The sequence below is a fragment of the Sturnus vulgaris genome, chromosome 30 (genome assembly GCF_052056855.1).
Source record: "Sturnus vulgaris isolate bStuVul1 chromosome 30, bStuVul1.hap1, whole genome shotgun sequence".
Classification (NCBI taxonomy): Eukaryota; Metazoa; Chordata; class Aves; order Passeriformes; family Sturnidae; genus Sturnus; species Sturnus vulgaris.
Genome location: NC_142272.1, coordinates 6,372,934 through 6,394,783, shown reverse-complemented (window position 1 = coordinate 6,394,783; position 21,850 = coordinate 6,372,934). Strand labels below are relative to the sequence as shown.

Below are 21,850 nucleotides of genomic sequence, written 5' to 3'. Positions count from 1 at the left end.
GATGTTTCCTCTGCAGGAACCTCCCTCGGCAGCCCCTGAGGTGAGTGCAGCTGGGCTGAAATTCTGAAATGGGACTCAGGGAAGGGAACTGCAGGAACCCTGCAAGTTCTTGGCCGTGGCTTCCCTGTCTGTTCTGAGTGGGGTTCATTTCTCTGTGCCTGGTTTCTGGTTCCCCATTTTACCCCCAAAGACACTTCTCTCCTCTGCTCCATCAGTTTAACAACAGCTTTGACAGTGAACATGAGCAGACAGAACAGGATCTCTGATGCTGCTATTTAATTTCTTTGTATCACAGCAACACGTCCTAAGCACAAGCAATGTGCCCAGAGTAGAAATAGATTTCATGTGTTTAAGCAGATTTGGAAACTGGTTCTCCATGAATGAACACCCATTCTTGTCAGGATCAGAGGAGGCAGCTCCGAGGGTACTTTGGGACAGGACAGGGTACCCACCCTCCTCTTAGCAGCATAAAGCAGAGAAGCAACATTAGATCTCCACTCTGGAGTATTTTTTTAGACATTTATATAAATAAATATTTATATATAAATACATTTTAAAGACATTTTTTTAAAGACTTTCCCCCCCCCCCCCCAGAACTTGCACTTTATTTAATTATGTTTCCTTTTCTTAATTCAATTTAATTTAATAATATGTTCCAAATCTCTTTATCCCAATGCATCCAGTAAAGTCAAAAGAATGGAAGGCAACTAATTTTAACATCTTGTCCCTTCACGTCATCTTGTTTGGTGCTCAAATCCCTGCTAAAGCATTTTCAGAAATCACTTCTGGAAACAAAACAAAGCTCTCCTGGGACAAAGGCAAGCTGTGACAAGCACAAGGGGGAATGGCTTGAAGCTGAAAGAGGTTTAGAGTGGGCATTAGGAAGGAGCTCCTGGCTGGCACAGGGTGCCCGGGGAAGCCAGGCTGGACATTGGGACAGTGGGAGGAGTCCCTGCCATGGCAGAGAGCTGGAATGAGACGATCCTTGACATCCCTTCCAGCTGCCAGGAAAATTAATCCACAAACGCCAGAGGTTTATGTCCAAAAAGGAGACAGAGGAGTCATTTTTGCTTTATTTGAATAAAGGGAGAGGCCGTGGGACATTCCCCTGGGATCTCTCCAATTTGGGAGGACGCAGCCTCCTTTTTATCCCAATTTCCCATCCGCATTTCCCTCTCTCTTTCCCCACTGGCTGAGGTACTTGAGAGGCTCAGACTTCCCAAACCCCTGATACCTGAAATTCCCCTCTAATGTACAACCTTCCCCTTTAATTTTTAATTCTTACAGAATTCACAGTTTTCCCCCCGTTGCTTCTTTCATCTTTCAATATCCAGTTTCATTTATCAGCAAACCTACAGTTTGCTGGCAAAGGCAAATATAATATATTTGCCTATATTTTGATATTCATCAATCGGCGGAATCTTTCCCATTGTTTCTTTTCTCTCCCAGCGCTGGTTTGATCTACCAGCTGTAAAGACAAACCCAAACCATTCCGGGACTCTGAAACGCCTCCAAACCCCACGGTTCCCCCCTCAGCTCCCGCTCCCTCTCTCGCAGGAGCGGCAGGAGGCGAAAGAAGGCAAAGCACGGCCCCGGAGCGGCCGTAAGAAAGCGAGAAGCCGCGGCGATGTGCCGGGGGCAGGAGCCGGGAGCGGAGCGGGGCCGCTGCCGAGCGCTGCGCTCCGCATTCCCCTCCCCAGGCTCGGCCAAATCGAGGAGCAGCTCATCCGCGCTGACGAGGCGGCCGCTGAGTTCGAGTCTGGCGAGCCGGGGCCAGCAGCAGGGCCAGCAGCAGGGCCAGCAGCAGGGCCAGCAGCAGGGCCAGCAGCAGGGCCAGCCCCAGCCCCCGGGGACAGCCGCGGGCTCGGCGCTGCCGCTGCGCTCCGGGCGGCGCTGCGGGAAGGGAGCGCTCGGTGCCGCCAGCGAGACTTCGCTGCGGCCGCCGCCAAATTCTGCACGGCTCTGGAGGTACGGGGTTTGTCCTGGTTTAGGATGAATTTGGGAGGGAACCTCTGGATGAAGTCCCTCTAGGGAAAAAAAAAATGGTTTCAAGCAGTCTCTCCCCCAGTCGGCTCGGGGGGAAAAAAAATTGGAGAGAAGTGGAAAAAAAGAAAAGGTGTTTATTCAACACAAAACAGCTCCCAGCACAACAATGAACAATATCAAACAGCAAAACCTCTCGCCGTTCCGAGGATGTGGCAGGTTTAGAAGAGTTCTTTCCGTGGCTGCCCAGCTCACTCAGTCTGTTCTCAGTCCCTCCTGTGCTGGGGAATGCCCAGGCCAGGCCTGGTGGGCCACAGGTGTGAGCTCCCAGTGCTCCTCTGGGTTTTCAGTCCAGAGCAGGTTCAAACAGCTCCAGGAAAACAGAAAAAGGGAAAAAAAAAACAATCCAGGGAGTTTCTGTGCCTCAGCTAGCCAAAAACTAACCAAGAGCAAAGGAGAGCTCTCTCTCTCTCTGTCCACTGCAGACAACACAGTCTGTGAGCAGGAATGTGGGGGAGCCAGTGCAGTCTCTGATAACAAACTCTGCACTTCTTCTTTCCCCCCCTTCACTCCTGGAACCAGTCTTAAAGTTGCAGAATTTAATATTCAACACCAGCAGAACAGACGATTTGGGGATACAGGCAGCACACAGTCACCCCGAGACAGGGGTCAGAGGGCTGCGAGCCCGCACTGGGACACCTGCCCAGGTAAACAGGGCTGTCCCCACCATCCCTGTGGCAGGAATAGCGAGGGAAACCGGGGACACCAACCTGGAGGGTTGGGGAGAAATCCTGAGGTGCGATTTCACCTGAAATCTGAGAATTGGGAGTTAGAAACAAAGCACAGAAGGGGGGAGGTGTTGGACTGAGCCAAAGAATGTCAGGTAATTTCGTGCTTTTCTCCAAGTTCCTAACTGTATTAATGTGGGAGGAAATTGAAGTCCCACAGAATGAAAAAAATGCTCCTTTCCAATCTCAGCTCGATCAGAAAATGCCCTCTCAATAACTGGGCAGTTTTCACTCTGCCCCAGCTAATGTTTTCTCTCCACTCTGACTCCAGTCCCTTCAGCCAAGCACTTGAAACCCCGAGAAAGGAACCAACTGCACTTTTTAAAAATCACTGTTCTGCCAAACTTCATTCAAAAGCGTTTGTCAAATATTAGGGCTCTCCAGTTCACAAGCAAATATCCTATTCCTATTTTTTTTCTACAATACTGGAGTAATTTTTAAAGCAATAAATATTATAGCAGGCAGTGAGTAAAATGATGAAGTGTCATCCTTTTTAAGTGCTTTTTTGCACCCTGTATTCTGAAATGAGCTGTAGTAGGGACAGCAGCACGGGTCACTTCAGAGGAAAGGAGGAATTGTCTCCTCCCAAGAGGAAAGGCTGGTGAATGGCCATACCAGGAGAATGGATGCAGGAATTAATCCCTGGGATTGCAGACAGAGGGATTAAGACATTCCAGAACTGTGGGGCTGGTGCTCCTCAGCAGTCTCTAAATCCAGCTCTCCTCAGAAACAAAAACCCCACAGCATCCCTGAAGGACCCTTCTGTCCTGGCTTTTGTAATTCTGACTTTAGTTAAAGCCAGAGTCTATTAGACTTCTGTTTTCTCCACTGATCAGTCACAAAATGCATTTCCACCCAGCAAATGGTGTATTCTAATATTTGGAAATGATGGTTTTGTTTCATGTTCAGCTTTGCAGTGAAGGCTTTGCCACGGAGGATCCCTTGAAGTCCTCTCCAGATGATATTTCCAGGCTTGCCAGTTGGATCGAGTCAAAACTCGTCATCTGCTACTTAAAACTGGGGCAGCCTGGCCTTGCTCTGCATCATTCACACAGGTGAGAGGAAATAGGGATTGGATTCACAGCTAAGGCTGAAATCCAAAAGGAAACAAAGACTGGAATAAAGGCTGTGCAGGAAGAACCAGTCTAACAGTGAGAAAAGGGCAATCAAGGAAACAAACCCACCTTGGACGTGACACTGGTGTTTAGACTGCACTCATGGCATCTGTTGAAGGCTCTGGCACACAGGCCAAGGTTCGCCCACCTTGCACCTGTGCCTTGGAAATGTTTCAAAATATCTCGGGTTCACCTTGTGATACATTCCAGATGCTTCCAGGGACGTGGGCCAGACACCTGCTGCTCCTGTTTGGGGAGCTGGGGGTTAACAAGAGCTTGTGCTGTGGCAGTTCTGCTTATGGTACCCACATGCCAAAGGCAAGAGAGAATATTACCCCTGGAACGTTCTTTTCTAGAGCAATACACAAACCCCGAATGGAACTGCATTTAGGATAGAACCACAGTGAAATGAACCTTTAAGTCGTATTTTTAGGAATATTTTCTTCATCAGTCACAGCCTGAGGGAGAGGGAGAAGGAGAGGGAGAAGGAGAAGGAGGAGAAGGAGGAGGAGGAGGAGAAGGAGAAGGAGAAGGAGAAGGAGAAGGAGAAGGAGAAGGAGAAGGAGAAGGAGAAGGAGAAGGAGAAGGAGAAGGAGAAGGAGAAGGAGAAGGAGAAGGAGAAGGAGAAGGAGAAGGAGAAGGAGAAGGAGAAGGAGAGGGAGAAGGAGAAGGAGGAGAAGGAGAAGGAGGAGAGGGAGAGGGAGAAGGAGAAGGAGAAGGAGAAGGAGAAGGAGAAGGAGAAGGAGAAGGAGAAGGAGGAGAGGGAGAAGGGGAAGGAGAAGGAGAAGGAGAAGGAGGAGAAGGAGAGGGAGAGGGAGAGGGAGAAGGAGAAGGGGAAGGGGAAGGGGAAGGAGAAGGAGAAGGAGAAGGAGAAGGAGAAGGAGAAGGAGAAGGAGAAGGAGAAGGAGAAGGAGAAGGAGAAGGAGAAGGAGAAGGAGAAGGAGAAGGAGAAGGAGAGTTCACCTGACATTTGAGCTGTAGCCCTGAGCTGCAGAGCAGAGGTGTCTGCCTCAGTCATCACTTGACCCTTAGGAGCTCTAAGGGTGTGAGAAGCCCCAGTCTAACCTTGCCCATCCCTCTTGTCTCCCCGAGGAGCATCATTGAGAACCCCTCTCACTTCTGCAACCACGTGCGCCAGGCCGCCTGCTTCCGCTGCCTGCACAGATACTCGGAGGCTGCCAGGTAACTCCTGCTCCCCTGCAGCCTCAGCTCTCACATCCTCCAGGAGCCAGGCTTTGCCCAAATCCGTGGCAGCTCTGCTCTGGCTTTGTGTGTGGGACAGAAATGACATCGGGGGCTGTTTGCTGGCAGGGAGTTCAGGGAGCTGAAGGCGTTTGCTGATGTTTGTCTGAGAGCTGGGCACACACTGGGGGTTCTGTGGAGCTGCCTTGGTTTGAAAGGCAGGTGTCTGCTAAGAAAGGCAGGAGCCTCTTTTTGAAATGGAGACTGTAAACCCCCTCCCTCCAAATTATTATAATGTTGAAATTAAGGGGCTCTCGGGCAAACATATGGGAATGGGAATAACAGTTCTTTACTAGGAACATTAAAATAGAAATACTGACCCTGTCAGTCAGTCAGGGTTGGTGCAGTCCCATTCCATGGTGGCTGCATCCTCCTGCAGTGACAGATGTGGTTCTGCTGGAGCAGGGCTCCTGTAGAAGGTGCAGTTTTCCTCCAAAGCTCCAGGGATGATGTGGAAAGGTCAGATTTTCCTCTGGGATCCAGTGGAAAAAGGCTGCCTTGGTGTTCCAAATCTCAGCTTTTATCTAGGTAGGAAAGGCTTGGCTCCTCCTCCTGGCTGGAGCATCTCCCAGTGGGATGATGGAATTTTATCAGTCATGCAGTGGGACCCAGTGGGGTGATGGAATTTTATCAGTCATGCAGTGGGACTCAGTGGGATGATGGAATTTTGTCAGCCATTCAGTGGGCCCCAATGGGATGATGGAATTTTATCAGCCATTCAGTGGGACTCAGGGGGATGATGGAATTTTATCAGTCATGCAGTGGGACCCATTGGGATGATGGAATTTTCTCAGCCATTCAGTGGGACTCAGTGGGATGATGGAATTTTGTCAGCCATTCAGTGGGACTCAGTGGGATGATGGAATTTTGTCAGTCATGCAGTGGGACCCATTGGGATGATGGAATTTTATCAGCCATGCAGTGGCCCCATTGGGATGATGGAATTTTATCAGCCATTCAGTGGGCCCCAATGGCCCATTAACAGACAATATCCTCCTGGAGGAAGGCTGGGCTGTGGATAGGACAAGGATGGCTGCCCCAGCTGTTTTTATCAGATGGCCCATCAGCAGAGAATATCTCCCTCAGGGATAAAGATCACTGCTCCACCTGATTTGAACAGGTGGTGACAGAATCCAAGCTTTTGGTCACACCCTGTATTGCAGCCCAAGACAGCCACCTTTGGTCTAAAGCTCCCCTGGCCCTCTTTGACCAGGGCCTGCCTTCAGCCTGGCCAGGAGCCCCTTCTCTGCCTGCTCTCCTGTGTCTGCTTTGTCCCCAGGAGTGCCATGGTGGCCCAGTGTCTGTACGTGCTGGCCGAGGGCGCCGTGCTGGACACCAGTGACCTCCTGCAGCTCTACTGGCAGGTGAGAGCTGGGGACGAGCCCCAGGATGGGCCAGCCTGGGAGGGACGCCCAGGGAGGGTCCAGAGCAAGCCCTGGCCCTGCACAGGAGTCACAGCCAAGTGCTCCTGGAGCTCTGTCAGGCTTGGAGCTGTGACCACTTCCCCAGGGAGCCATTCCAGTGCCCAAGCACCCTCTGGGGGAAGAGCCTGTTCCTAAATACCCAACCTAAACCTCCCCTGACACAGCAGTTCTGGATATGGCTGCTGAAGGCATTTTTTTCCAAAGTCCTCCTGATGTGACTTTCAGAGAGCATGGAGTCATTTCTTCTCTCCATTTGAGCTCCCCTTGTCCCTGTCCCCTCCTTGAAGATGGAGGCTCATGGAATCTCCATCCAAACTGCCTGGTTGTTTGGTTTGGGTTTTTTTTTAGCTAACCTCTACCCAACATGAAATGTATCATTTCTTTGCCCTTTTTTTAGGCTATGATTCAGGAAGCCCTCAGTGGAGAAATCTCTTTTTCTGTCCTGTACACACCTTTTGAGAAAGAGGACAAGGCTGACAAAATAAAGGAGGCCAACAAAACCTTTGCTGAGAAGCACCCTGATTACGTGCAGCACATATTCACAGGTACCAGCAGGTTTCAGCTGCCCTAAAGCTCTGTGGACTGTGTTTGTGCAGCTGAATTCGCAGGAGTTGGAGAGAGCTGGAGAGTTTGAGCTGCTTGGCATTCAGACACTTCCACCCTGCTGTGGAGCATGCTTTACCTCAGGCATCAGCAAAATTGAAGCTGTTGATGCAAAAGGCTGCAGAGCCCTGAGACTCAGAGCCCAGTGAGAGCTGCATGTGTTGGTTTTGTCATCTGTGTTTTGGCAAAGTTTCTGGAGACCATTTCACTCCTTCTTAGACTTCCTTATTTTTCTCCCAAAAGGTAACTTGTCTTACAGCTGAAAAGAAACACGACAGTGGAAATTATTTTCCTTTCCCTCTGCAGATCCTCATGGAATTCACCTGTTGCCAGAGAAGGCTGAATCTCATCCTGGCCAGCAGTACTTACTGACTCTGGGCTTCAGAAACAAAGAGATTGGAAAAACCTTGGAGAAGTTTGTAACTCAAAAGCTGCCAGTCTTTCCAGGTGTGCCAACTTGCTTAAGAAGTGGCCTGGCTCAGGGGCGACCCCCACAATCCCTGCTGAAGGAGGGGGTGAGGGGTGTCTTGGGACCCATTTCCATCAGTGCCAGCAGCTCTTCCCATCCCCTTCACTCCTCCTGCAGCTCACCCAGCATCCTGCCAGATCCCCTGAAGAGAATGGAGATGAGTAAACACAGCCTCTGTGCTTCTGTGATTTCCCTTCCTAGGCCAGAAAATAACTTTCAGTCCCAGCATGGAGGAAGAAGCAGAAACATTTTGGCAGAGCACTGGGAAAAGGATCATGGCAGCCATGGCTTTCATGGGAAGCACCAAGATCAAGGTGAGTACCCTGTGCCTGTTGTGGTAGGGGGGGTGTGATTTTGGGGGTAATTCCTGCTGCACAGGCTCCTCCAGTGCCCAGAAATGCTCAGTGAATTGCATTAGGGACAGAGCTCCAGTGGGTTTAAACTCTTAAAAAGGGGCCCTAATGACTTAACAGTGACCACAGTTTCTTGAAAGTCCCTCTGCATGCAATTTCCTGCAATCTTTATGGCCTAAGGTGTTATATCCCTACTTCACATAACCCCAACACAGCTACTCACTCCATTTCAAACCCATGGTCCACTGCACCTCCCACCAGAGCTCCACCAGCAGTTCATCACTGCTACTCAAAGCATTTCTAGTGCTTGAGATCTGGATCCCTGTGTGGTGAAGATGTGAAGGAACCTTCCCACCTGTCGCAGGTGGTGGTGGTTCCCTCTGCTCCATCCTTTCTGCCATCATGGACACAGCTTTTAGCACCAGACACAAAAATGTCACAATTAGCACAAAGGTCAACGATCAAATTTGCACATTGACAAGACTGTTTCCATGCAATTCTTAAATTATTCTCCTTTAAAAAGAAACGTGAGCTGGAGGTCTGGGGTAGCTCAGGCTTTTCCTTCTGGAGGGCAGCTGCTGGGGCAGCAGTGGGTGCTGGAATTCATGGGCTGAGCAGAGGGAAAGGTGGGCAGGGCTCGGCCAAAACATCCACACTGAGGGGAGGGGATGCAGGGCAGACACCCCGAGGGAACACAGCTGCTCCTTTGCAGTGCTTCCCTGAATTTTTGCTTTGCTCTGGGCTTTGGATGACCAAAAGCCCCAGTTCCTGGCGTGCAGGGTAATGCAAGTGGCAGCTTTGGGAAAGGGGAGGATCTGTTCCTGCTGGGGGCATTCCCTCCCTGCAACTTCAGACAGGGTGTGGGTTGGATGCTGGAAACACGATAAAGTCCTGATCTTTCTGAAAGCCCCAGGAAAACGGCAATTTAAAAATATTTTTGATCCCTCCCCCCTCAATTCTCTCTTTGCTTTTGGAGGTGAGATTCCTCTATTGCAACTACTGCAGTCTCAAAAGAGTAACAGGGAGAGAAAAAAACTTTGAAATCAGGCAGGTTTTGCATTCCCCTCTTGTGCAAATGAATTTGGAGGAGCAGGCTCACACAGTTCAAGCAGAGATAAGCAGAGAGCTCTGGTTTCCAGGCACAAGGGAAAGAAACTCATCCTGCCAGAGATGAGAGCAGAGTGCTGGCTTGGGATTGCCCCACTGCAGGAATTCACACAGGATTTTCTACCAGCTTTACACCTCCCCTCTGACATTGAAATATTCTTGCTGAAACACAAGTGCATTGCCAGAAAACCCGGGTGAAACCCCAGCACGCAGAAGGCAGCAGCCAAAGGACTTTTTTCCCCGAGGAGGGTGGCACAGCAGCCCCCTGGCTGGGGCAAGGGGGTCCCCCCTGGTGCCGCCCCCACGGCAGCGAGGACGGGAGCTGGGCTGAGCCAGGAGCCTGCAGGTTCCTCACCAGCCCCAGGGATGGGCGTGGGAGCTGCCGTGGAGAGCAGGAAAGGCCCAGGAGGGAAAGGAGAGTGCCTGGGTTGGAGCAAACAGCAGCCAGGTCCATGGCCGTGGCCAGGGGAGGCGTCTCCCCTTTGCCTTCAGTTTTCAGAGTGCTCAGTGGCCCCAGCAAGGCTGAGCCTGTGACCCGAGGAGCAGCTGGCAGTGCCAGATCCACCTGGGCACAGCGATGGGCACAGAGCCAGAGCTGCTCTGCTGCTGGGGGCTGTCATCTCTTCACTCACTGAGGCTGGGACACTTTGCTTTCCTTTAAAATATTCCACAAGTGTTTCAAGCTGCAAACGTGATCCCATCTTACTTCCATCACACATAAGCTGAATTAAAATGGCCAAACTTCAGCTACAACTTAGTTGGAGAGGAAGAAATAATATATTTGGGGTTTAACAGGATAAACATTATTTTCTGCTGCCCCTTTCCTCCTTTGTGGATGCAAACGTGCAATCCAGCTTCTTGTTCTGCTCTGCTTTGACCAAACCAGCTCAGTGCTGAACCCAAGCTCATTAAACCATGGCAACACTTAAGAGAAGTCAGTTCTGCCCCCTTGGTTTTGCAGCCTGGAGTTCACCACATCATTTCTAGGCACGTGGCTCTGGCTGAGATGGGAAGGCAAAGCTGGCACAGGTTTCAAGCCTGCCGAGTCCCTGGCTGCCTGGAGGCCACCTCTGCAGGCTTCAGTTCCTCCAGGGCCTGTCTTGGACACCGTGGCTTGGCCTGTGTGCCCCCAGACATGAGCTGAGAGCTGCACTCTGTCCTCAGCCACTGCCCTGAGGCTGGAAAAGCCACCCAGGAAAGTCAGGTGATGTTCAACAGAGGGGGTGGTGGAAAAGCCCTTTCCAAAGGAGAAAACTGAATTTGTGCTCTGCTGTCTCCCCTTCCCATCTATCACGACGACATCTTTATTTTCCTAGCACTGCTACAGAGGCTGTGGCAGGAAAAATCTTTGGGTGGCCTCTCAGGAGCCAGTCCCAGCAGCCTGGAATGGCCACACTGCTGAGAGCAGCACAGATGAGAAGCCTTGATTGAGGCACAGGACACCAAGGCTCAGGGTGTTCCCTGTGCCTCCCCTCTCACCTCCTCTCTTCTCCTGGGCAAACAGGACGAGCGTGGCCCCTGTGCTTGGGCCATTGAGCAGTTCCACCACGCCAGCCTGCTCAGCCACCTGCAGACAGGGGAGCAACAGGCCCAGGTGATGGCCCAGGTGATGGCTGAGCTGGCCACTGTTCCCTACCTGCAGAGAGTCTCTCGGGAGGATGACAAGCTGGTAGGTTTTGGTTTCCAACACTTGTTTTGGCCTCTGCAGGCTGAGAGACAGAGCAGGAAGGGCCAGGGCAGAGTTCTGTACTTCCACCCTGTGCTCTGGAAGTCCTTTGTCCAATGTGGGGACCTGAAAGGGTTCTCCAGTCCCCCTTCAGTGCAGAGGAGGAGCTGATCACCTGCACGGGTGACTGATAGAACCACCAGGAGTCACCTGTCAGTATCTATTGAAAATCTCTTCTCTGCCCCCGAGGTCTCCCCAAATCAGTCTGGGGAAATGATTGCAATGATTTGGCTGCCCTGAGAAGGCACCTGCAGCAAACCTGCCTGGCTCGGGGTACAGCTGAGAAGGAGAGGGGGGGAAAGGGAAAGGGAAAACTGATTTTCTGTGCTGGGTCCATCCACCAGCATCCCGTCCATGCAGTGCCTCACACCAGACCTGCCTGCCCGCTCGTGGTGATGTGTCAGACGGGCACAGGTGCCCCAGGCCGCTGAAGAAGCTGTGAGGCTGCTGAGAAACACGGGCTGGGCCTTGGCTGACCCAGCCCAGCTGCAGCGAGGGCCAGCAGGGGGTGATTGCTGCAGCCAACAGTGGGGGTATCCAAGGGGGTTGGGGGAAACAGAGGAGGGGGAAACATCTCCCTCTTGCTGTGCATCAGTGCACGGGGGGTGTCTCTCCTCCTCCCCTGGAGGGATGGCTCTGGGTCAGCCTTGTGCCTTGAGCACACCCAGGGATGCTGAGACCCACGGACACAGTGCTAGGAGAGCTCAGTTCCTTGTCATGCATAGAATGCTTGTGAAGAGACTCCAAAAACTTTTGTTTGGATTCCCTTTAATTTAACCCAGCATTATGGAAGAGAATTTTTTAGACTGCAGCAATGGCACAGGTCTCGAGTACCCGTTGTCCCCAGTTTGTTCCTGAACACTGATGCTAAGGGCAGGATCCAGCTCTTGTCCCTCTGTCTCTGAGTTAAGAGTATCTGAACCATTTTCCAGGAGCTGGGAAGGGTGCAGGGTGAGGCAATACCAGGACTACCCTGGAAGGGTGTGGGGGGGGAATCCTACAGTATTTTAGATCCACAAGAATGTAGTGCAAGGGCTGAAACAATGATGAGTTGGCCGTGCTCACTGCGTGAAAGATGAGTCACAAAACCATCAGAGTGCCGAGGATTTGAATTAGGATTTAATTTGTGTATTCAGAGAAAAGATTTCCCTGTGCATTCCGCACTGATGGATTGTATCTCGGTGCCACAGCTGCAGTCACTGATGGCAGATGCCGTGGACATCCTGGCAGGAAGAGCTGGAGAGCGAGTGTGGACGAAAATACACAAGGTAACAGGCAAGGGCAGGAGGGCAGCCTGCTGCTCGGGCACGAAAGGTCCCTGAGGCTGCTCAGTTCCACAGGCAGAAAAGTGAGGAGGAACCCGGTGAAACCTGGTGCCTTGGCCTCTGTGCCTGCTCAGGGTGTCTGTGACTCAGCCGGGAGCCAGCCGGGCTCTGGCTGCATCCCTGCCGTGCTAACACCATCACGGCTGGTCTCTGTAAATACAAAAAGCACGAGGCAGACCATGCCAGACCACGGGTCCAGCTCGGAGCATCATTCCTCTCATTGCTGGTGGCATCCCCAGCAGCACAGACTCTGCTGGAGGGTCCTGAAGAGCTGCTGAAAATCCTGCTGCTGTTCCATTCCCCTTTGCCCTCACTCCACACCCCACCCATCACTTGGGACCCGTTTTCCTTCCTCTTTCTGCCCTTTGTGCTCACCCAGACACCTGCACTGCCCCCAGAGCAGAAAAGGCATGTTTAAGTGCAGAGGAGAGTGGTGCAGACATTTTAGTTTGGTCTCTGGCTGAAGAGTCCTGCGGGCTCAGGTTAACAGGGCCAAGCCCTGCACTGGACCCCTGCACTTTGGGCTCCGTCTTCCCCAGACTCCCCACACGCTTTTGGCCAGTCCATGATGTCCTAGGCTTTTATTTCAACTTCTTCAAAAGGAGGCTGGCGCCAGGAATCCTCTCCCTCATCCTCTGCGTGTTTCCACATTTCCCTCTCTCTTTCCCCACTGGCTGAGGTACTTGAGAGGCACAGACTTCCCAAACCCCTGATACCTGAAATTCCCCTCTAATGTATAACCCTCCCTTTTAATTTTTAATTCTTACAGAATTCATAGTTTTCCCCCCGTTGCTTCTTTCATCTTTCCATATCCAATTTCATTTATCAGCAGCCCTACAGTTTGTTTGTAAAGGCAAATCTCTCTTTCCATTCATCAATCAGTGGAATCCATCCCATTGTTTCTTTTACCTCTCAGTGCTGGATTTATCTACCAGCAGATCCACAGCTCATTTGTAAAGACAAATTCAGCATTCCTTGTGCCCTCGGTTCCCCAGGGCAGCAGATGGAGCCGTGCATAAACTTTGCTGTTTGCCTCTCCCACAAACACACAGAGACACCCCCAGTGACCCAAACCAGGGCCAGAGCGAGGCCAGGCTGAGGAGCCCTTCAGGGATCAGAACACGAGCTTGGATTAATTCCCAATCCATTCCTCTGTGCTGTGCCTGAAGAAGCCACACTGCACTGGATGCCCGTCAGCATGACAGAACGGGATTTTTTATTTTATTTTAATTATTTCAGCTTCAAATGCAATGGGCAGATTGATTCTTTAGATCCTCCCACCATGCAGGGTCTGCATCCTGAGCAGATCTCTGTGTGGAGTCTGCTCCACAGCAATGAAGGAACTGAACCCAAACAGAAATGCAGAAAACAAAAATAATGACAAAGTCAGGTACCACTGTGCAACCAGTTGTCCAAGAGGAGCCGTCGTCTATTTTTGTTTCTAATGACTATTAGTTTTGAAATAAATTAATTGCAGCAACTTTTAAAGTTTTTATGGAGGTGAATGGACTTGCTTGTGACAGCAGTTCTTTCTAATTGCAGGTGGCACTAATTGAAGAGTACCTGAGGGAAGGAGAAGAGTTTTACTTAAGGATCCCACGCATGCAAATACCTGGAATGGAAAACATCGACTGGACTCCAGATGGGCAGAAATATTTGAGACTAGAAAACACAAACATGTTCATTCCCAACCCACGAAGCTTGGCCACAGGGCTAAAAAAAAGATGCATCGTTTTTGCAAAAAGTTGATTTTGTAGCTATTGGTATCAATTTGATAGATGTTAATCTAATTTTACATTTTATTAACTTGAAGTTGTATAAATTTAAATTGTAGTCAATTGTATTTAGCTGTATAAATTTAACTTGAATTAGCTTATTTAAGTGGTCTTAAGTAGTATTTACTTGCATTAAGTTGTGTGAATTTAAATTCAGATTGCATTCATTTGAATTTACTTGTAGTAATTTTAAGCTGTATGAATTAAAACTTATATTGTATTAAACCGTACTTAGTTGTATAAATTTAAGTTGTATTACTTTAAACGGTATTGAATAGTATTTGCTTGCATTAACTTTAGGTTGTATGAATTTAAATTCTATTAAATTTTATTTAATTGGATAAAGCTAATTTGTATCACTTTAAATTTAAATGATGTTAAATGGTTTTTACTTGCATTAACTTTCAGTAATGTGAAGTAAGGCTTACATTGCACTAAATTAGATTTACTTGAATTAATTTTAAGTTACATATGAATTTCAATTTAAATTGTATTTAATGTTGTAAACTTTTAAGCTGTATTTGTTTAAATGCCAGTTGTAGTAAATGGTACTTAATGGTATAAAACGTGAGTTGTACGAATCTAAATTTAAATTTCATTCAGCTGTGTTAAATTTTACTACACTGTATTTAATGTAACGTTGCCAGCAACAGCAAATTTCTGCTCTGAGCCCCGGGGGCTGCAGGAGCTTCAAGGGCAGGAACTCAGCATGGGGAGAACAGGAGAAAAAACAGAAACAACAGGAGAGGAACAGGAGAAAAAACAGAAACAACAGGAGAGGAACAGGAGAAAAAACAGAAACAACAGGAGGGGAACAGGAGAAAAAACAGAAACAACAGGAGGGGAACAGGAGAAAAAACAGAAACAACAGGAGAGGAACAGGAGAAAAAACAGAAACAACAGGAGAGGAACAGGAGAAAAAACAGAAACAACAGGAGGGGAACAGGAGAAAAAACAGAAACAACAGGAGGGGAACAGGAGAAAAAACAGAAACAACAGGAAGGGAACAGGAGAAAAAACAGAAACAACAGGAGGGGAACAGGAGAAATGGAAACAAACACAATAGGAGGGAAACATGAGAAAAAACAGAAACAACAGGAGGGGAACAGGAGAAAAAATAGAAACACAACAGGAGGGGAACAGGAGAAATCAAAAGAGGAACACAATAAACAGGAGGGGAACAGGAAAAAGTGAAATAAACACAACAGGAGGGGAACAGGAAGGGAACAGGAGAAAAACCAGAAACACAAGAGGAGGGGAACAGGAGAAATGGAAACAAACACAACAGGAGGGGAACAGGAGAAATGGAAATAAACACAATAGGAGGGGAACAGGAGAAAAACCAGAAACACAACAGGAGGGGAACAGGAGAAAAACCAGAAACAATAGGAGGGGAACAGGAGAAATCAAAAGAGGAACACAATAAACAGGAGGGGAACAGGAAAAAGTGAAACAAACACAACAGGAGGGGAACAGGAGAAATGGAAACAAACACAACAGGAGGGGAACAGGAGAAATGGAAACAAACACAACAGGAGGGGAACAGGAGAAAGCCAAACAAACAAACAGGAATGGAAGAAGAGGAAGCGAAAGGGCCCAGCCCAGCTGCTCCAGCCCAGCTGCTGGGCCGGGCTTAGGCGAGGGAAGCTCTTTGCTCTCCGTGCCCCGAGGATGGTGCTGGTCCCTGCTGGCCGGGTCCCGGTTCCGGGCAGGGCACGAACCCTGCAGGGAGGAGCGGAGCTGTCCCCGCCTGCTCCAGGGCTCCTCTCGGGCTCCCAGAGCCCCCGGAGCTGTGGGCAGGGGGCAAAGCTGAGCCCTGATGTTCCCCGGAGCCCCGAGCAGACGATGCTCCTGCGGCAGCCCCAGCTCAGGGCACGGCCCTGCCCAGCCTGAGCCGCCTCTTGGCCGCTGCTTTGCGGGACCAGAGCTGCACTCACCCTTCCAGGAACGGCGTGCAGGGAGCAGAAAACACGGAAGAAAGTCTCCCTGCATCCTCTGAACAAGCTCCTTGGAAAACCAGAGCTTAGAGATAAGAAATGGATTGTGAAATGACGAGTACAAAAGGAATTTAGCTTCCCTCCTTTGGAAGACCCTATTATCTATCTTCAATATTAGTGGTTCATTTTCTTAGGCCAGCTTTGAATGTAAAATCCCTCAGGGACTGGTTAGAAAGTAGAATTCCCTTGGTAATTGGTGCAAATTGTAAAACCCTCGAAAGAGATAAAAACCCCTGTAAAACAATAGCCATGGGTATATGATAGATAGGATGCCTGAATAGAATAAACCATGGATTTGTGCCTCTCTGCATGTGCTGGTCTCTACCTCGCTGGTCTGAGAGCTCCCCACGAGCCACAATTCTCTCTGGGCAAGGCTCGGGAATTTGCTCCATCACTGAGGGCTGCAGAAGCAGCCTCAGGGATCCCAAAGGGACCCCAAAACCCCCACCAGTGACAGAACTGCATTCAGGTCATGGCATTTTCTGATTCACGGGGAATTTTAGAATGAAAAGACAAGAAAGAAAGGGAAAATCCAGCCCCAGGCCAAAGACTGGATGAAAATTCCAGGGCCTCAAAGGTATTGAGCCACGTAATTCCCAGGATCTTTTATCACAGACAAGAATCTCAATCCCACAGGTTGTCAGCTGCCAGGTGCCGTTTTCCCAGGCTCTCAGTAAAGACTTGGGAGAACTAAGAAAGAGCTGGCAAACCCTCGATGCTGCTTTGTTCATTGTTCAAGTAGAAAGAAACAGTTCTGTGAAAATTTGAGCTCCCTAAACCTGCAGGTCAGAAAGGAAGAGTTCTTGCTCTTTGGAAATGGCATTATTTCACTGAGGAGTTGGTTTTATCAGGGGAGGTTTTATGACACCCAGTGGCAACGATCACCTGTGATGGGCAGACCTGCACCAACACACAAAGACACTTTCCACAGATCACAGTCACAACACAGACTTGGGAAAATCTTAAACGAATCTTCTTAATTGGAGGTCATACCTATATAACTTGGGTCAAAGTTACAAGCTGCTTACATAGCTCAAGTTGTAAGATACCAATATAACCTGAAAATTTTCTTTCTATATAATGGAATAGCTGGTATATGGTTAATTAGTCCTTAATGCTTAAATAAACAGAAACTGGCCAGGTGAATAATCTCAAAAATACACAAGTACAGCTATACTGAGAAGCAGCAGGGTGTACTAATGAGAAATTGGCAAATGTAAAGGCAATTAGCCACCAAATGGAGAATTTAGACTGGTTAGATCCAGAAAGACCAAGGAACACCATAACTGTGCATGGTCCAAAGGCAAAGTTAAAAATGTTCAGGAAGGCCTTGAACCTTTGTCAAAGAAGACCCCCAAGACCACCCAAACAGAAGAACTGTTTATAACCACGAGATAGCATTATGTAAATTAGTTCTGATGCATATATGATGGTGTTATAATGGCATTGCAATGTGAAAAACGAGGTTCACTTTCCTGATAAATTTTAAAAAAAGTTTAATAAAAGACAATAAGAGACAAACAATAAAGCAAAAGGTTATAACTGCCAGGTGCTTGACATTCAGCCAGGAGCACAGCCTAACTCAGGAAACACTTCATTAAATGCATCAACATGTTACACATTCATAGATCTTCGTGCATTATTCAAAATCACCCCCCCCCAACCTGTAAATCAACATTTAAAAAAAAAAAAAATTATTTTTCCTTGTGGCTCCTTGTTGGTGCACTCCCTGATAACAGAGATCAATAAATTCCTTCCCTGGAGTTCTGGTGTTCGTCACCCCATCTTCATCCAGACAGGATAATCCAAGAATGTGAAGAATTTCCTTTTCACCATTCTCTGAGTTAGTTACACGAACAAAAGCTTTTTACATCACTGTGTTATAGTCCAAGAAAAATATGTATATTTATCACACCACTATTTCTAAGTGTTGTTAATAGCAGAACTAAAAGAAACTATATTCATACAGCAAAGTTTTCCAACATTGTACAAATAGCATTCATTTTAGTATTTGCAAACAGTTAGTACTTATAACAGCAATATTAAGCAATAATTACTGTATGAATAAACTACAACACATGACAAGGGTGGGTGAGTTAGGTGGAGATATCCCCCTCTTCAGCAGCACTGCAATAAACAAATGCCTGCTCTATAGATTTTGGTCTGTGGGGATTTATTTCCAGCAAGTGGCCTTACGATCCTGCAATAGTTAATTCTTTCCAATATTTACAGTGAACTCTGAGTTACCAGAGGGTTGATTTTTCCAGAACAAGCCCCAGAGAGACATTGTGGAGCTGAGGTGCCTCTGCCTGTGGATCTCCCTGGATCCTCCTCGTTATAAGCACATATTATATCACTGGCTTTTCACAAATACTAAAATGAATTCTATTTGTACAATGTTGGAAAACTTTGCTGTATGAATATAGTTTATTTTAGTTCTGCTATTAACAAAACTTAGAAATAGTAGTGTGATAAATGTATATATTTTTCTTGGACTATAACATTGTGATGTAAAAAAGCTTTTGTTCATGTAACTAACTCAGAGAATGGTAAAAAAGATAATCAGGAAATTCTTCACACTCTTGGATTATCAAACACCAGAACCTCAGGGAAGGAATTTATTGATCTTATCAGGGAGTATCAACAAGATGGAGCCACAAGCAAATGTTGATTTACAGATTGGGGTGGATGATTTTGAATAATGCACGAAGATCTATGAATGTGTAACATGTTGATGCATTTAAGGAAGTGTTTCCTGAGTTAGGCTGTGCTCCTGGCTGAATGTCAAGCACCTGGCAGTTATAACCTTTTGCTTTATTGTTCGCCTCTTACTGTCTTTTATTAAACTTTTTGAATTTTACCAGGAAAGTGAACCTCGTTTTTCACACCCTTGAGAGGAGGCTCCATGAGCCCTGAGAGCCCAGCTCCTTCCACGGGTGTTTGTGCCCCAGAGACACGGCCTGGCCACGCACCAGGGGCTGCCCGGGAGCTGCACAGCAACGAAAGCTTTTTACAAGCCCACAAAAAAAGTTTAAACCAACTCTTAATTTTCTGTTCTGAATAATCCCCATCCACCAGAGTGTGTGTCACACACCTACAGCACACGGTGCTGTAAGAGTTTCCTGCTGGATCTGTGAAAATGCTTCATCCAGTCTCCCTCAGCCTCTTCCCTCTGAGCCCAGCCCAGCTCAGCTCAGCCCAGCTCAGCTCAGCTCAGCTCAGCCCAGCTCAGCTCAGCTCAGCTCAGCTCAGCTCAGCCCAGCCCAGCCCAGCCCAGCCCAGCCCAGCCCAGCTCAGCTCAGCCCAGCCCAGCTCAGCCCAGGCCAGCCCAGCTCAGCTCAGCTCAGCCCAGCTCAGCTCAGCTCAGCTCAGCTCAGCTCAGCCCAGCCCAGCTCAGCCCAGCCCAGCTCAGCCCAGCCCAGCCCAGCCCAGCCCAGCCCAGCCCAGCTCAGCCCAGCCCAGCTCAGCCCAGCTCAGCCCAGCTCAGCCCAGCCCAGCCCAGCTCAGCCCCTGAGCCCCCCCAGGCCCTGAAAAGCCTGGCCAGGCTGGGCTGCTCCCCTTGGAGCCCGTTCCCAGCAGCACTCCCCAGGCCAGCCATGAAAAACGAGGTTCACTTTCCTGGTAGATTTCTAAAGGTTTAATAAAAGACAATAAGAGACAAACAATAAAGCAAAAGGTTATAACTGCCAGGTGCTCGACATTCAGCCAGGAGCACAGCCTAACTCAGGAAACACTTCCTTAAATGCATCATCATGTTACACATTCATAGACCTTTCTGAATTATTCAAAGTCACCCCCCCCAAGCTGTAAATCAACTTTTTTATGGCGTCATCCTGTTATCTACTCCCTGATCAATAAATTCCTACCCTGGAGTTCTGGTGTTTGTCACTCCTATCTTCATCCAGACAGGATAACCCAAGAATGTGAAGAATTTTCTGATTATCTCATCACCATTCTCTGAGTTAGTTACATGAACAAAAGGTTTTCACACCACTATGTTATAGTCCAAGAAAGATACTTATCCCACTACTGTTTCTAAGTTCTGTTAATAGTAGAACTAAAAGAAACTATATTCATACAGCAAAGTTTTCCAAAGTTATATCTATAGCATTCATTTTAATATTTATGAAAAGACAAGAATAAAATAGAATAATAGAATAATAGAATAATAGAATAAGAGAATAAGAGAATAAGAGAATAAGATAAAAATAAAATAAAAGAATAATAGAATAATGGAATAATAGAATAATAGAATAATAGAATAATAGAATAATAGAATAATAGAATAATAGAATAATAGAATTTGTACTTATAACAGCTGACAGCACCCCGAGGCTGTGGCCAGCTGGGCTCCAGGGCAGCTTGGCCACTCCTCCTGCACAGCAGCCCTGCAGCTCCTGCCCCAGCCCTGGGACCTTGGGCAGCCTCTCCCGGTCCCCTCAGCCTGGCCAGGGCCACCCTGCCCCTGCCAGGGCTGTGCCAGCACCAGGGGCACCCACAGCACCTTCCAACCCCTTAGCACAGCTTGCAAAAAAAACAACCCCTCGCCAGGCCGCCCAAAAAATCCCACCCAACCAACCAACCCAACCAACCCAACCAACCAACCCAACCAACCCAACCAACCCACCAACCCAACCAACCAACCAACCATCCAATCCAACCAACTCAACCAACCCAACCAACCCAACCAATCACCCCAACCAAGCAACCAACCACCTCAAACAGCCAACTCAACCAACCATTCAAGCCAACCAACCAACCAACCCAATCAACTCAACCAACCCAACCAACCAACCCAACCAACCCAACCAACTCAACCAACACAACCAACCAACCCCACCAACCCAACCAACTCAACCAACCCAACTAACCAACCCAACCAACCAACCACCCCAACCAAGCAACCAACCACCTCAAACAGCCAACTCAACCAACCATCCAAGCCAACCAACCAACCCAACCAACCCAACCAACCCAACCAACTCAACCAACCAACCAACCACCCCAACCAAGCAACCAACCACCCCAACCAACCAACCCAACCAACCAACCATCCAAGCCAACCAAGCCAACCAACCCAACGAACCAATCCAACCAACTCAACCAACTCAACCAACCCAAACAACCCAACCAACCCAAACAACCAACCACCCCAACCAACTAGCCAGCCAACCAACCAGCCAACCCAATGAACCAACCATCCAACCCAACCAACCGACCCAACCAACACAACCAACCCAACCAACCAACCCAACCAACCCAACCAACTCAACCAACACAACCAACCAACCCCACCAACCCAACCAACTCAACCAACCCAACTAACCAACCCAACCCAACCAACCAACCAACCCAACCAACCAACCCAACCCAACCAACCAACCAACCAACCCAACCCAACCAACCAACCAACCCAACCAACTCAACCAACTCAACCAACAAGCCAACCAACCAACCAACCCAACCAACCAATCAACCACCCCAACCAAGCAACCAACCACCTCAAACAGCCAACTCAACCCAACCATCCAAGCCAACCAACCATCCAAGCCAACCAACCAACCAACCCAATCAACCAACCAACCCAATCAACCACCCCAACCAACCAACCAGCCAGCCAACCCAACCAACCCAACCAACTCAACCAACCCAACTAACCAACCCAACCCAACCAACCAACCCAACCAATTCAACCAACACAACCAACCAACCAACCCAACCAACCAATCAACCACCCCAACCAAGCAACCAACCACCTCAAACAGCCAACTCAACCAGCCATCCAAGCCAACCAACCAACCAACCCAACCAATGAACCCAACCAACCCAACCAACCAACCCAACCAACCCAACCAAACAACCAACCAACCCAACCAACCAACCAGCCAGCCCAACCAACCAACCCTACCAACCCAACCAACCAACCCAGCCAACCAACCAACC

General features: G+C 48.6%; 1 protein-coding gene across 1 annotated transcript; it reads left to right on the top strand.

Moving 5' to 3' along the window:
- Position 1: 1 nt before the first annotated feature.
- Positions 2-14,260, top strand: SPATA16 (spermatogenesis associated 16). The gene is made up of 12 exons (XM_088180660.1): positions 2-40; positions 1,558-1,757; positions 1,857-1,968; positions 3,681-3,826; positions 4,979-5,068; positions 6,408-6,492; positions 6,950-7,097; positions 7,462-7,602; positions 7,826-7,938; positions 10,589-10,753; positions 12,001-12,078; positions 13,678-14,260. The coding sequence occupies exons 1-12, from the start codon at positions 2-4 to the stop codon at positions 13,882-13,884; spliced, it is 1,524 nt and encodes a 507-aa protein (XP_088036786.1). The 3' UTR covers positions 13,885-14,260.
- The last annotated feature ends 7,590 nt before the right edge of the window (positions 14,261-21,850 follow it).

What these genes read in the sequence shown, in the direction of transcription:
- SPATA16 (XM_088180660.1), top strand. Translation starts at nt 2, where the DNA reads ATGTTTCCTCTGCAGGAACCTCCCTCGGCAGCCCCTGAG. An exon ending in CTCCCTCGGCAGCCCCTGAG is followed by an intron (nt 41 to 1,557) that starts GTGAGTGCAGCT and finishes CCTCTCTCGCAG; the next exon opens with GAGCGGCAGGAGGCGAAAGA. An exon ending in TGGGAAGCACCAAGATCAAG is followed by an intron (nt 7,939 to 10,588) that starts GTGAGTACCCTG and finishes CTGGGCAAACAG; the next exon opens with GACGAGCGTGGCCCCTGTGC.